The 16,219-nt window shown below is 44.0% G+C and overlaps 1 protein-coding gene across 6 annotated transcripts in view; it reads left to right on the top strand.

The window, feature by feature from the left end:
• The window catches only part of DYNC1I1 (dynein cytoplasmic 1 intermediate chain 1), a 228,944-nt gene that overhangs the window by 51,053 nt on the left and 161,672 nt on the right, over positions 1-16,219 (top strand). For 3 of the 6 annotated variants that reach the window (XM_082193927.1, XM_082193928.1, XM_082193929.1), the window contains 4 exons: positions 265-381; positions 2,412-2,526; positions 6,396-6,486; positions 14,454-14,513. In XM_082193927.1, the coding sequence (XP_082050053.1) occupies positions 265-381; positions 2,412-2,526; positions 6,396-6,486; positions 14,454-14,513 (383 nt within the window). Of the gene's footprint in view, positions 1-264; positions 382-2,411; positions 2,527-6,395; positions 6,487-14,453; positions 14,514-16,219 lie in introns of those variants that run through there. The other 3 variants (XM_082193924.1, XM_082193926.1, XM_082193925.1) reach the window with 3 other exon arrangements.

Raw genomic sequence — 16,219 nt, 5'->3', positions numbered from 1 at the left:
TAGTTTAAAAACTGCGCAAAAGCAACAAAAGATAGGTCCAAAAACAAAACAAAACTAGGCAGGGGCCTTTTCATGTTGTCTGCCTTAATGTACTTATCATTTTGTTCATTCTTTTACTGATCTCCAGCCGTCACTAGGGAATTACCAAGTTATGCTTACAGTTTCACCAGAACTCCCCCCCCCAGATGCCAGTCAAAGGCAGAAAAGAAACCTCAATCCCCCCCATTTCCAAAATCTAAATTTGCTACTTTTGCTTCGTAACAGGGAATCACCATGTCTGACAAGAGCGATTTAAAAGCGGAGCTGGAACGCAAAAAGCAGCGTTTGGCTCAGATAAGGGAGGAGAAGAAACGGAAGGAAGAAGAAAGGAAGAAAAAAGAGGTAAGGCTGCTGAGACTCCCTTCCCATTTTTGCTTGTTTATTTATTTGGATGTATGTTCTCTACTGTCCTCTGGACACAAGTCAGTGCATTTTTTTCTGGGGGTACCCAAGGGTAAGCAGTAAAGGTAAAGGTAAAGGTAAAGGGACACCTGACCATTGGGTCCAATCATGGCCGACTCCGGGGTTGCGGCGCTCATCTCGCTTTATTGGCCGAGGGAGCCGGTGTACACCTTCCAGGTCATGTGGCCAGCATGACTAAGCCACTTCTGGCGAATCAGAGCAGTGCACGGAAACGCCGTTTACCTTCCCGCCGGAGCGGTACCTATTTATCTACTTGCACTTTGACGTGCTTTCAAACTGCTAGGTTGGCAGGAGCAGGGACCGAGCAACGGGAGCTCACCCTGTCGCGGGGATTCGAACCGCCGACCTTCTGATCGGCAAGTCCTAGGCTCTGTGGTTTAACCCACAGCATCACCTGCATCCCTTTTAGGGTAAGCAGTACTGGCACCTTTTTTCTAGAAGAAAAGCACTGACATAAGTATATATAAGCTATGCTGCTTATGGTGTCCCCACATTAGCCATTGACTTTTTATTATTATTATTATTTAAAGAATCCTGTCCTTTCCGCTCACTTTGTGTAGGAAGACATCTCTATTAGCTTTTATATCCCAGCTTGGATCCAGTTACTGCAGGTGTAAACAGGCTGATCCAGTCAGGTGGGGAGAAAAGTTTTGGACTGAATCTGGAACACCCAGCTTCAAGTCTTGACTCAGCATGGATTCACTGTGGTTTAAGTGAATTTCCACCCAGAGCAGCTAATCCACAGCTCAAAGGTTGCATAGGGTCCTACAGGAGGGTTTAAGTGCCCCCCACAATTGGAAACGTTTTTGTTTAACTGATCCTGTGGATCCCATGCAATGATGTCATGATGCCAAAAGCTTATTTCTGCCCCACCTCAATTTTATTTTAATTTTTAAAAATGTAAATACTGTATACATTTAATTCTTTTTAACTGACTGATGTTGTAATTTCCAAAGGTTCCATGTGTCTATTTTTAAATATATTTATTGTTCCTTTACAACCTGTCTCTCCCCCCCCCCTTACGTTTGTGACTGGCCAGCCTGGTTGCTACGGTAGCAGATTTGCACTTACTGTTTTTCAGCAAAGTAAACGATAATTGCTGCTGCATTTTAGCCTCCTGGCTTGGTAACATCTTTTAGTTCTATTAAGGTTTGACTGACATATTAGTTTATTTGTCCTTGACGCTATGCGTGAGGTTTTTTTTCATTAAGGGGATTTGCACTTCTTTTTTATTCAGTCACTTAGCGAAATAGAGATGAGAATTGACAGGGAACGGATACTCATTTCCATGCAAAGTCAAGGAAGCATTAAGTGATTATGTTTCTTTTCTTTCAGATGTCAACATTTGCTGCAGTTTAAAGCACCTGTTATCCCTTTTCTAATAACTGGTTTGCTTTAAACTGACACTTTAATATTGTACGTGCATTTCATACCATTATTGGGCTTTGCTATGAGAAATTGACGTTGCAAATTTTGTTTTTTTGCCGTCTTCCTTCCATTTTGCACTTTTGATAGTTCTCTAGAAGCAACTGAGACACGCATACACAATTGCTGAATGAATCCCACCTTTGCTAAGAGTGCTGAAAGTTGTTGGGAGACCCTAGTTCCCCTCACAGGACGACAATTCTCAGAAGAGGGCTTGGTGGTTAAACCACTTTGAGAATTGTAACTCTGGGAGGGGGGAATAGGGGTCTCCAAACAAGCCTCTGCACTCTTAACAAACTACAACTCCCAGAATTCTTTGGGGGAAGCCATGACTGTTTAAAGTGGCATCATAGTGCTTTAAATGTATGGTGTGAATGTGGCCCAAGAAGCACCAGGAAGTGGGGGGGGGGTAACCATTTCTTATTCCACCAAGGGGAAAGCTCCCACTAGTGTCAGGAAGCACTATCCTCCCTTAGTTTCCATTTTCTGTCACTTCAGCTAATTGTCCGATACTATTATTTCAGTCAGATTTTCAGCAAAAGAAAGAACCAACGCAGGAAGATTCTGATCTGGACCGGAAGAGAAGGGAGACAGAAGCTTTACTGCAAAGCATTGGTATTTCTCCAGAACCACCTCTAGGTATTCAGAGAGAGACCTGTTCAAAACATTTCAGCCACCATTTAAGATCCGCACATTCTTTTGACTGTAGCATGCTTTTCTTTTCTTGGTTTTTGGCTGTTGTTCATAATGTTATGTGTTCTGTTTAAACACCGTTTCGTATCGCCCCAATAACCAATTCAGAGCATTTCTGCTTCTTATCTGTGCTGAGTCTCAGTGTGTCTATTATGTGTCGTTCTCATCCAGACATTTCAAAATTGTTTCTCTGTGGGCCACACCACTCGCACCATCTTGGGCTGTCTCTGTTCCATTCTTCTGAAAATTGCCTTGGCTCCCCTTCATTCCTCTGATTTTTCCTTACATATAATAGTTGCCCCTTTGAAAATAGAGTCCTTTATTGACCTTTTAAACAAGTATCATTAAAAAAGAAAAACTTAGAAAAGAAACATAAATTATACATACACACTGTACATTTAAAACACATTCCAAGCACATTTTCTCCCTCAGAGAATTCTGGGCACTGTGGTATACCCCTCACAGTGTTACAGTTTGCAGCAACCCTTAACAAACTACAGTGCCCAGAAATCTTTGAATTGGAAAATGTGGAATGTGCTTGCTTGATATACATGTTCCTTGCTCCTGCCCTTTTCCTGCTCTTTTGTTTCATTCCATCCTAATCGCAGACCTATTTAGGCATTCTTAAGTGATTTACACGAACACATGACAGAGGTAGAGTAGGTATGCTGGGCTCCTTTCACTCTGCTCCACTTCGGTTCCCATTGCCCTCTGAGCTGGAAGGCCACTTTTTTTTGCAGTGGGAAAGTCTCCTGCACTCATGGAAACTCCCTAAGCATTTTAGGAAGAGGCATTGTCACAGGTCAAGGATATTCCAACCTGGCAAAGAAGGTGAGGAGCAGACCTCACGAGGGAAGTGGCCTGCAAAGATGACCTGTTAAGGGGCGTGGCCTAAGAAGTGTTCTATGGGCTGGATAGAGGTCGGAAGGTCCACCCTTGTCTCCTGGACCTGATGTTTGGCACCCGGGCCTAAGCCGTGTAGGGTAGGCATCCCCAAACTTGGCCCTCCAGATGTTTTGGGACTACAACTCCCATCATCCCTAGCTAACAGGACCCAGTGGTCAGGGATGATGTGAATTGTAGTTCCAAAACATCTGGAGGGCCTAGTTTGGGGGTGCCTGGTGTAGGGCTTTTAGGAATGTGAAATACAATCTGAGGTCTCCAACATGAGCCAGCATGATGTAGCAGTTAGAGTGCTGGACATGGGAGACCAGGGTTGAAATTCCCGCTCAGCCATGAAGCTCACCCAGTGACCATGGGTCAGTCACTGTCTCTTTGCCTAACCTACCCCATAGTGTTGCTGCAAGGATAAAATGGTGAAGAGGAGATCTATGGACTCCACAGTGAGCTTCTTGGGGGAAAGGTGAGATATAAATGTAGAAATAAATAAATAAAATAAGCGTATTGCCTAGTCTGGATCATGGCTTCAGTTGTGCAAGCCATCAAGAAAACCTGGAGCCAGCACTGATGGCCATATTAAAATACGGCATGATACATCTCTTGGCTCTAAAGCCATGATTCTCTTTGTAGGCTATTCATGCAAATTAAAAACCAGCTCCTCCCGATCCAGATAAAGCCCAAGAAGCAGAATGGATGCATAATAAGCACGTCACCTACCACTTCACACCTGTACCTGCCAAAGGGCTGTCATGAAAAATGAATGCCTTTTGCACTCGCGATTCATTTTAGTGACAGTTCCTAGTGAGAATATGTGTAAGGTGTTGGACCTCGTGCCACGGCCGATCCATTTGATTGACACTTCTGCCAGGAGATGTGAAGGATTTAGCTAGGAAAGGAAAAAAGGAAAATGCAGTTAGGAAATTATTTTTGATTTAACAAAGTAAAACAATGCATTTTTAAATGCCCAAGTTGAAACAGGCGATGTCGCATTATAGGATTTACATTTTCCTCCGTGTGGCTGCCATGAAGGTTAGTTGGAGTAGAATTGTTTCTGCATTGCCTGCCCCCTTGCCAATCTAGATTCAAAAACGACAATAGCATTTCCACTTGTGGTCTATCTTTGCTTTCAGTGCTTGAAATGGAAAGCTTCCACACCTTGTCTTTTTTTTGTGGGGGTGGGGGGACTTATTGATCTAAATCATCATGCAGTCTTACTTTGGCTCTTGGTCCTAGGCTGAGCACTGTGTGAGCAAGCTAGCTGACTTCGGTTTTCCCTTAACTTCACTTGGCAGGGTCCCAACCAATTGCCCTCCTACTACTGGATTAGTTTTGAAGTTCCCAAGTTTTAAACAAGCTGGGTTCTCTGGCCCTGCAGTCGTTTTGCATAAATGCCTATCTAGCCGCCTCTTGCAGAAAAGGGGAAAGAATGAAAACCAAAGCCTTCCAGTGAAATCAATGGAGGTATAACACTTTCATGCTTCTGGCAGAAAAATGCCGAAGCTGTTTGGATCAGGCTAAAAGCCTAGCAGTGTAGATTTCCGTCAGGTGGCATTAGTCCACACAGGCAGGTAGCGGTGGAGCGTGCCTTCCCAGCACCCGGGGCGTGCCTGGGGGGGGTGAGGCACGGAGGGTGACTTGAGGAGGACGCAGCAGGACAGGCATGCGCCCTTCCAATCAATCTGATTGGTCTGAATGGAAGGGTGCGTGCCTGTTGCGTCCTTCTGATGCCCTGCCAGTCCCACGCTGCTTTGTGAGGCTGGGATGTGGGATCAGACTCAAAGTAGCACGGGGCTGGTGTGAGGAGCAAAATGCACCCTGGGAAAAACTGTGCCTGGGGCAACGGTCCCCCTTCGCCCTGCCCATGCGACGCCTCTGCAGGCAGCCAATTAGAGCAGCAGGCTATGGAGCAACGTAGTAACACAGTGTATGTTAGCAGCCCAAAATGCCCAATAAACTGTTTTATCTTTTAAGAGACTTTAAACAACTGCAGTATGTCTTTTCCGTCCCATGTACAGTGGTGCCTCGCAAGACGAAAATAATCCGTTCCGCGAATCTCTTCGTCTAGTGGTTTTTTCGTCTTGCGAAGCAACCCTATTAGCGGCTTAGCGGCTTAGCGCTATTAGCGGTTTAGCGGATTAGCGGCTATTAAAGGCTTAGCGGCTAAAAGGCTATTAGCGGCTTAGCGGCTTAGAAAAAGGGAGGGGGAAGCGGAAAAAAATCGGAACACTCGCAAGACGTTTTCGTCTTGCGAAGCAAGCCCATAGGGAAATTTGTCTTGCGAAGCAGCTCAAAAATGGAAAACCCTTTCGTCTAGCGGGTTTTCTGTCTTGCGAGGCATTCGTCTTGCGGGGCACCACTGTAATGACTTAGCTCCAACTATGTTCTACTCAGAGCAGACCCTTTCCAATTAATGGACCAAAGTTAGTCATGTCCGTTAATTTTAGTGGGTCTACTCCAAGTATGACCAGCATTGACTATAAACCAATGTTTGCTCAGGCAACTTAACACTATGCAGAAACAGTATTTTCAATTTTTCGTTTCCCTTAACTTTTTTTTAAAGATATCCAAGGCCTATATTACCTCTTTGAATATGTTTCCACGTCTAAAAAAATATTTTAAATAAAAATGCAAAGAGTCGGTCTTAACATTGAGTACTGATACTATCATAACTCACTTTCAGACCAATCTAAACTTCATTTCAACTTTTAATTTGCTAAAATATTTAGAATTCACTTGACTTTCTTCCTTTTCCTTTCCTTTCCTTTCCTTCTTTTGGTTTCACCATTTCAAACTCTTCCACTCATCTGACCGTTTTATCATTTTGGATCCTCGCTTATGATTTGTCTTACACTGCTCTTCATCAGTGCAGTCGCTGCATGTTTTAACATGGGATACCTGTTATTTTCATTATTTAGTCCCAACCCCTATGTCTCCCTCTCCGAAATCAGTGAGCACTCCCAGCGAAGCCGGAAGCCAAGATTCAGGAGACTTGGGGCCCGTAGGAAGGTAAGACGAAATTCTCTGTCAGTGTATGCTGTTTGCTTTCATTGTGGATTCCTTTGATGTGAATGCCTTTCCTACCATGCCATGCCACCCAGTTGTAAATATTGAGTAGACCCAGGGCTGGCTCTACTACTGACCAGAGTGGGGCAGTCACCTCAGGTGATATATGTTGTCAAGTTGTAAGTGTTGAACTTCTTCATCAACACAGAGTGTGTGCAGCGAATGGAGCATAGAAATAAAAAGCTGTCCTCAATGTCTTTTCTTAGTTTTATTTTTGAAAACATTAAGAGCCAAACGCTGCAAGCCATCACCAGCAGCTTACAAGACATTTGATCAAAATAAATACAGTTTCAATTAACCAATTATCCTATCACATCACTTCCTGCCCCCCCCCCGATGCAGAAAGTAACTCCCCTTTTAATTAGGCAAAAAGACCACAGGTGTGCAGCTAAGTAGGTCAAACTGCAAATATACACCTCTGAAACAAACCTGGTTCTTGAGTAGCACTACTGACCACTTTAAGATAAAGAAAAACCAACAGTAAGATGACAGATCTGTGTGGCCACACAGCTTGCCTTTCTAGCCCATTGCCTTAAGGTTTGGTGGGTGTTGTCTCATCACCAGTGTGTTGTCCTCCATATGTTGTTGAGCATCAACTCCCATCAGCCTGTGCCTTTCTTGAATTAGTGGGAAAGGCTATGGGGTCTGGAAATACACCTGTTCTATTGGAGTACAATAAAAGGAGCCTGTAGGTTGGGGGTCGGGCACCTTTTTCAGCCTGAAGACTGCATTCCCTTTTCGGCAACCTGCCATGGGCCAGTGGTGGGGGAGGCAAGACGCACAACGGGCAAAACAACAAATGTAAATGTTACCTTTGCGGACTAGACTTGTTTCCAGGTCTAGCCCAAGACATTTTGGCGCCTGAGGCAAACCACAAAAATGGCATCCCCCTCCCTGAGAAGGGGTGAGTGAAGATCTACATCAGGAACATGGAGGAGGGGGGGAATAAAGATGCACATTGGTATCTGCTGCCTCTGTGGATTGTGCCACCTGAGGCAGTCACCTCAGTTTGCCTCATGGGTGGACCGGCCCTGCTACTTTCTATACACACACCTGCCCATATTACATGTATTATGAGATTTCAAGGACACATCCAGCCAACCCAAAACACTAAAGGAAGGTGTGAAGCAGACTGGCGAGAATCCCAAACAAACAAAAAGCATGAGAGAAAATATAGCTTTAAATTAGTTTTTTAAAGAGATGTAGAGATGAATTGCTGTGGGTCTCAGGAATATGCTGTTTTAAAGCAGGTAAAATGGAAGTTTGTTATTTACTATGAAGTTTTATTGGATCAGAAAGGGAAGCCTTGTAATGTAAAGCAGGGAATATTTATATCTCAGTTGCCACAAGCATTGCCCTTATGAATTATACGAGGAACAGATTTATAATTAAAGGGATGGCTAGAGTGGGGCAGATCACCACCATTTGAATTTGTCTTTCATCTTGGCCTACCTGGCTGAAGTATTATAGGTGATTGACTAACCTAGGGCTGTGTCACTCAACTCAGCCACTCTCTTCACCTCAACCTGCAACCCTGTAGTTGCAACCATCTTCCTCTCAGTAGTCAAGGTGAAAAAGCAGACTCCTCCCCAGTGCCCTCAATTGCCCTCTCACCAGTTTCCTCTTGCTCTTTCTCCACCTCAAAAGAACCTCCACAAAAATGCCAACATTCCCAGGTGTTCCCATCCTCACAGGGCAGGACTTGATGTTCCCAAGCCTGCTGATGGTTCTTGACAGCTTTTGCTATTCTCCATCTGTTCTGACCACACTGAGCCTACAAGTGCTAGATGGAAAATGCCACCCTCCGTCACATAGCCTGTGTCTTAGGATAGAGATTCTTTGATCCTCGGCTTTGCTGGCTGTTACATCTCTGTGCTGGATGCATCTTCTAATTCATTCCGCCTCAAGCACTCTCCAAACTTGTCCTTCAGTACCTCAGGTTTCAAGGACAACCCTTTCAAGTCTTCCCATGAGCTCTAAGCATGCCAGTTCATATTGTGCAGTATTATTGTCAAGAAGAAAACAATAAAACATTTCCAGTGTAGTTGTTTCCTAGCAGCATCACACTGCTTATTAGCCATGTGGTATCTTCTTGGGCATTAAAAATTATAAAATGCTTCTCATGGAGCATTCCAAAACAATGAACAATAAATAAGTCAACAATAAAAACAATTTCCCAATCTAGTACCGATACAGGCTGGGATAAGAATCTAGACTTAGTCTACAACTGAAAAGACATTAGAAAAGCCAGCTCTGTGACATATATTGAGAGAGTTGCAGTGGGTAGATACTGGCACCCTAAAGGTCCAACTCTTACATTATATGGAAAGGACCTTCTGATGAGATGGTATCTGCAGGAGACTCTCTCCCGTAGATCACGGTGACTGACTGGGTACACTGCTGCCAGCATCTTGACCTTTGCCCGTTAGCTAATAATTGACAACTTTAAGCAGTATGGCTGCTGTATTAATACTTCCACATAAGAATATTTCTATCAAATCATGGTGCCCATGGAAGGCACTGAAGTAAATAGACCGGCAACTTTTACTGCATTCCCATCGTTGATGGCAGTTGTCTTGTGGCTTTGTGTGATTTCTTAGGTTGTCATGTGGTTTCAATCGGTATGAGTGAATTAGTGCTTGATTTATATGGACCCAGGTTTTCCAACTGTTCTTCATGGCAATATTTGGTATGTACTCTAAACCAGTTTTCTCAGTCTGGGTCTCCAGATATTATATATCATCAACAACAATTACTTATTATTTATTTATATGCCGCCTGTCTGACTGGGTTGCCTCAGCCATTCTGGATGGCTCCCAACACAAGAATAGTAAAAACACAATAAAACGTCAAACACTAAAAACTTCCCTGAACAGGGCTGCCTTCAGATGTCTTTTAAAAATCATGTAGCTGTTTATATGTTTGACATCTGATGGGAGGGCGTTCTACAGGGCAGTTTCGACTACCGAAAAGGCCCTCTGCCTGGTTCCCTGTAACTTCACCTCTTGCAATGAAGGAACCACAAGAAGGCCCTCAGAGCTGGATCTCAGTGTCCAGGCTGAACAATGGGGGTGGAGATGCTCCTTTAGGTATACAGCTCCCGCCATTCCTGACTACTGGTCCTGCTAGCTAGGGATGATGGGAATTGTAGTCCAACAATACCTGGGGACCCAAGGTTGAGAAAGGGTGCTCTAAACAGAAACTCATGAAATAAATCTGTCTAGCAGTCTGATCCAATATATCTTTACTTGTATGTCTCACTCAGTGTGGGGGTTAGTTTACTTACTCCCAAGTTAGAGTGAGTGCATGGGATTGCTGGCCACGACCTCAATCCTGTGAGCATTTGGTGGAAAGCAAGCCCTATTGGACACATGAGCTTACGTGAATAGTGAATTTCTGTTTGTATGACCATCACAAAAGCACGGATTGGTTCTGGGTGTGTGCCAGATACAGAGTCAGGAACCTCTGGTTAATTAGTCTTTTTGCATGTGAGCCAGTGGCATCATTAAAAACAGTCACACTCTCATTCCTCAAGGATATGTAGGGTTTGGTTGTCTAGATTATAGTTCTCATTAGTAAGTTTCTCATGGTATGCTTTTGAGGGGGGGCGCTCTTGTTCCCTAAGGAGGCTTCCTAGTGTGACTTAGCAACCTGAGTCTCTGCTCAATCCTGTATTAATATGTAATGTGCTGTCACTGAACTCGGGTGGATAATGGCCCTGTCGTACTCATTAATCTACTCATGAAAGCTTTAATTAGTCTGCTTTTCTTTTAGAGGTGGCAACATCCATTGGCCCCAAGGAAATCAAAGGTGTCACTTACCATTGGATACCCATGGAAAATGTTACAAGGAACAACAAAAGCCACGTGCATTTTGCAGGAGAAGACATGGGGAGCCAGAAACTCAAAAAGGGGGTGGGAATCCAGTAAGCAGTTGAGAAACAGTTCTTACAAAATTCACTTTTGCGTGTTTGTGTTTAGACTTATAGCAAACCTCCCCCTAATGTATGCAGGGAGTTGTGGTTGTTTTTAAAATCTTAATAAGGGGGAGCATTGGAAAATATGATCGTGGAGTCCTGTCAAGCAGAAAGGCGTGTGCAGAGCAGATCCTGAACCAGCTGTTAATGGTAGTCCCTGAATAAGAGGGTCAGTGCTAGCTAGCCTGAAATGGGGAGCCGGCAAAGGCGGACCTGACATTTGAACCTGTACAAAGCCTATACAAGGCAACATTGTCCTCCGGTAACCTCAATTGCCTTTGTCCGCTGAGGATTCTGTTCCCCAGCTCTTCCTTTAATCACACAGTAATGGAATTCTCCCTAACGGAATATTGTTTGTCACTTGGGAAACTTGACAGGTTTTGAAAGAGGATGGAGCAAAGGGGTAATGATTGCCTTGAGCAAACTGCGTGCCCCCCGCCCCCCCTAAGTATCCTGGGTGTGCAGGTATAAGTGGTCCCCCGATACTCATGACATTAGAAGCTGGCGCATATTCGGCAAATCACACTTTCTTCGCTAATGACCTTGGCAGTGTTAGGCAGATCATTTTCACTTTGTTTCAGTTTCATCTAGGCAACTTCTCTAACACATTAGGCACAGAAAGTGCTTGGCATCTTCCGCCCCCTCCTCTTTCATCACTCAGATTAGGTAGAAGTATTGGGAGGAAGAGATTCGGCCTCTGCTGATGCATAGCCACCAGAGCAAAATCTTACTGGCTGTCTGTGTAGTTTAGTATTTTTATTTTGAAGGCATCGCTTTCAAAAATGCCTTTCCAATGACACACAAAATCCTGGGCAAGTTTTCAACCAAGTCACCCAGGAGGATTCCCTTACTACAGCTCAAATCCTTTTGAACATGCCCCGTTGCAAGGTCCCTTTTATTTATTTATTTATTCTTTTAATGGACTTAATATTGATTGTTTCATCTCGATGTGTCAGCGTGTGGCCAGTGCCCTTGCTCTTGCCCTCCAAATTGTAACTAATAGGAACTGAGCTCATCTAGCGTGATTGTCCCATTTGCAGTCCAATCAATGCATAGCACTTTTGTGCAGGAAGTCAGTCCCTCTGTGTTTAGCTAGGAGGCATGTATAGGGACTCCTCTAGGCAACCTGTTTGTTGAGTGTCCTTCCTGGTTAGCTCACACAAATCTTATGCTGGTGTTAGACTGTGTCTGGTTTTCATCGAGCATTTGGAATTGATAGTGGGGAAGTTAGATGACATTGAGCATTCATCCTGATTTGTTTGTGCTGCGTTCCCCATTAATAAGTCATTCATCCTGCTTATTAAAAAATGGAAGCGGATTTGTCATGTTTGAGTGACAGTGTGCTTTAATCCACTTTTATTGTGCAAACCTACATTTCTGGCATGCTCTTGAATCTTTTGCAGATGGGGGAGTTGAGGAAAAGAAACAGATTAGTGTGTTGTTTTCCAGGATGGGACCATGGGCAACTGTCCCTAAATCCAGCGCTGGAATGAGTTTTCAACCAATTTGCTTTGCCATAGTTGTGTGGGTAGAGTCAACACTTAGGTGCACATTGACCCAACTGACTCAGTCCAAGATGCAAGTGATATTTTTTTTACATTTTTAAAATTTATTGTTAAATTTATATTCCACCTCTTATATCCTCCAAGGAGTTGAAGGTGGCATACGTGGTTCTCTTCCTCCCCATTTTGTCCTAACAAAAACCATGTGAGGGTGTGAGGCAGTGGCTGGCATGACGCCACCCAGTGAACTTCATGGCTGAGTGGGGATTTGAACCCAGGTCTCCCAGCTTCTAACCAAGCTCTCTAACCACTACACTACACAGGCTCTTCAAAGTGCTGTGTTGGTGGGGGCTGATGGGAGTGGTAGCCCAAAACATCTGGAGTGCGTCAGGTTCTGGAAGGCAGGTCTAGTCCAGGGCTGGCGACCCTCTGGCTTGAGGGCAGGGGAATGTGGCCCTCTAAGCCTCTCTGTCTGGCCCTTGGGAGTTTTTCTGTGCCATAACCATGTCCTTCAGCAGCCCTGCTTCACACTTTCCTTAAATGTCTTTGCTTGGCTGAAATGTGTCCCCTGATAATGCCTTTCGCTTGCCTGAATGGAGGAAAGAGAGGGGTGCAAGCTAGCTTACTGTACAAAAGTGGTGTGGGCACAGTGGTGGGGCCAACCCATGCCAAGCTCTCCATTGCCTTGCCCCTGCCCCCCTCTCTCCCTTTTCATATATGGCACCTGCACTGCCTCGCCAGCTGCTACTAGTTTTAGGATCACTTCACTATGTTCCCAGCTTGTATCCTTGAACACCTTAAAAAATTGCAATGTGGCAAGTGGTCTTTCCCGGGTTGGAACCGCCACAAGACTACTACACTGTGTCATTTTTTTTTTTAAAAAAGGTCAGGTCCTGGAAAAATCAATTTATAAAACAAAGTCGTATATTCATGTGTCCTTAGATGTAGCCCGTTAGTCAACTAGTTACTAACTGCCTTTGAACTAAGTAGGTAGTGAGGACAATTATTTATAACCTACTACAGTGGTACCTCAGGTTACATACGCTTCAGGTTACAGACTCCGCTAACCCAGAAATAGTGCTTCAGGTTAAGAACTTTGCTTCAGGATGAGAACAGAAATCATGCTCCGGCGGCGCGGCAGCAGCGGGAAGCCCCATTAGCTAAAGTGGTGCTTCAGGTTAAGAACAGTTTCAGGTTAAGAACGGACCTCCGGAACGAATTAAGTACTTAACCTGAGGTACCACTGTATTTTAATAATTTCATTGATATACCATTGTATTTGATAAGTATGTATAGAATTATAGTGTTTTTAATGCACTTTTTGTTTCTGCGTTCATTTGTTTCTCAAATCCATCTGTTAGTTGAAATGAGAATGGAGAGATCACTTGGTCCTAATGCTGGGAATCCAGATCCCAGCTGGAGGAAGCACTTTCATTGCTGTGCTTCCAGATTTCCTCTCCTACCTGCCTAAAATGTGCTCAGTCCTCTTAACCCAGAGCTGGCAATGCTGATCATCTGTTAGTTGGTATGCACGCCACGTGTCATGCAGACACCCCGAGTGTTGCATGCAGAGTTTTCCTGCCCTCCCAAATGTAGCCTTTTGTGCCTCTGGTGCAGCAAACCTGCATGCAGCGACCTGCTTGCAGAACGCTCTTTCCAGGGCACTTAAGCACATGGGTGCTCCAGTGTACTCATGGAGCTCCAGCAAGCGCAAGGGCTTCCCCGTTGACCTTGATGTTGAGCTACGAATTGGATGCAGCTTCTTCACTGTGGGTGGGTGGGGGGAAAGTCCACATTTAACACCATCTGCTCTGGATTACCATATTTTCCCGTCTATAAGACGCCCCATGTATAAGACACCCCCTATTTTTTGGGACTATGATTTAAGAAAATGGGGAAAGATCTATCCGTGTATAAAACGCCCCCAAATTTTGGAAATTATTTTTTAGGGGGGGAAACCTAGTCTTATACAATAGCTGTCAACTTTTCCCTCTTTTTAAGGGAAATTCCCTTATTCTTAACAGGATTCATCGCAAGAAAAGGGAAAAGTTGACAGCTATGTCTTATACACGGAAAAATACAGTATATTCATCAGTTAAGCAGCTGAGGCCTACCTTGTCTTTCAGGGTGGTTGTTTTTGAAGTGAAGCAGAGCTGAGCAAAAGTCGGAAGCCTCTTGTCCTTGCTAGCATAACATTCTCCCGTTTTGACAGAGAAAGAGAGTTTGATGGAATTACCTGCTCTTGTCTGACAGTAGATATTCTGTGATATTGCCTGTGTTTCCCTGTTGTACTTTTGGAGCTGTGTTCTGTGCTTTTACAGCATAAGGCAAACGACGAAGTGATTTGTTCCTCTCCCTGCAGCCCGTCATTGCAGTTAATTCTGTGTGTTCTTCTTCCTCCCCTTGTGCTGTGCTGCTGATAACCTCGCTAGGACCCTGCAGTGGGACACAGACCCTTCAGTGCTGCAGCTTCAGTCTGACTCTGAACTTGGGTATATGTCCACTCTCGTTCTTTATTTTCCCTCTTGTTATACTATGACTTTGTTTGCACTGGTTATGTTGAAGTTGCTTCCTTGGTCAGCTTTCTCCTTGCGTGTATGTGTGTGCCAAATTTTCAGCATCATACAGTACTCTTATTTTTGTTTTGTTTTTAAATTTTTTTGGGGAAGGACCGTCTTCTTCTGAGAAAAACAGAAGCGAAGCTTTCTGAAAATGGTCACTACTTCTGGCTAGTGAAAACATCCAGGGTCCAGTGTGCTCTTGATGTTTTCAAAAGAAACATTTTCATTTCGCTGGAGATGAAATGTTAGAAAAGCATGTTTGTGGAAACAGTAACATGCATGTTGTAGGTGTGTACTATCAACATGTATGTCTTTCACATCACCAGCAGCCCCCAGATTTCCCCTACTTGTTCATTGTTCAAAGTATTTTATTAATATCACATCAATCATATTTCTATTTCCTTTTAGCCCATTAACCCTTTGAAAGTTGCAGCCAATAAATTAGCTAATACAATTTACATAACATTGGCTTCTTCAGTACCATGATATATAATACATTGATGTAATATTTTTGCACTGAACTTCCTCCAGAGGGCTCAGAAACAGCTCTGTGAGGTTGTTTCTGTTGAGCAGAGGTGACTGTCCCAAAGTTTGCTTCATAGCTGAGCTGGGATTTGAACCCGGGCTTCCCCACTCTGAGATTATGTTTGGGTTGTGTTACAAATAACCTTAAAACTGCCTTTGGATAGGTATTGGTTACATACATAAATTATTTTTTTATTGGATTAGTGGTGGGCGAGGAGCAGAATATGACTGCAGCCCAGTGCACACCTACTTTGGGAACGAGCCCCATTTTATACAGGGATATTTGCTTCCACATAATAATGTATAGGCTCACGATATGAGAAGTAGTGCAAGAAATATCCTGTCCATCTTGAGGACAGGACTGCAGTATCATTACCAGTGTTATCCTAAGAATGTCAAGCAACTTCTGTTTTTATCTTTTGATTATTAAGGACAAACCAAGCATAATGCTGTTCACAAAAGTTAGCATTTTTTTTTGGGGGGGGGAGAAAGTAAGGGGAAGGCATGGGGGCCCTGACACAGATCAGGAAAGCGGGGGGGGGGGGTTCCTGCACTGCGATTTATTTTTTAAAATAATTTGCACAGGAAGCTGCCTTGTACTGAGTCAGAACACTGGTCTATCTAGCTCATATTGCCTACACTAACTGGCAGTACCTCTCTAGGGTTTCAGGCATGAGGCAATCTCAGCCATAACAGGATTTCAACCTGGGGCCTTATGTATGCAGATCATGTGCTCCACCACCAAGTTTACAGCACTTCCCCCGCATGCCCGATTGCATGAATGGTGTCTTGTCTGGTTCAGCTCTTAGAATCCAGCAGTAAAAGATTCTGGCAAGGTTGGATGATGCCCTTCGCACATCCTGCTAACAGACTGCGGTTGATGCTTTGGAGTGTGCATTGCCTTAATGCACAGTGGCAAATTCAGAGCTGTGAAAAAGAGTCATTTGGGAGCATTTATGAAATCCTTTCTCAAAAACAGACGAGTTGCAGCCCTAGCAATAGTGGCTGCTATACTGCCAGGTCATTTTTATTTTTTATTTTTTGCTGAAAGTTTGATTTAAAGCAAAACGGAGTAGAAACAGCACTTTTCTAGCTTGCAGCATCAGTGTCAA

This window comes from Podarcis vaucheri (assembly GCF_965113315.1).
Source record: "Podarcis vaucheri genome assembly, chromosome: 12".
NCBI classification, from domain to species: Eukaryota; Metazoa; Chordata; class Lepidosauria; order Squamata; family Lacertidae; genus Podarcis; species Podarcis vaucheri.
This window is presented reverse-complemented; position numbering and strand designations above follow the sequence as displayed.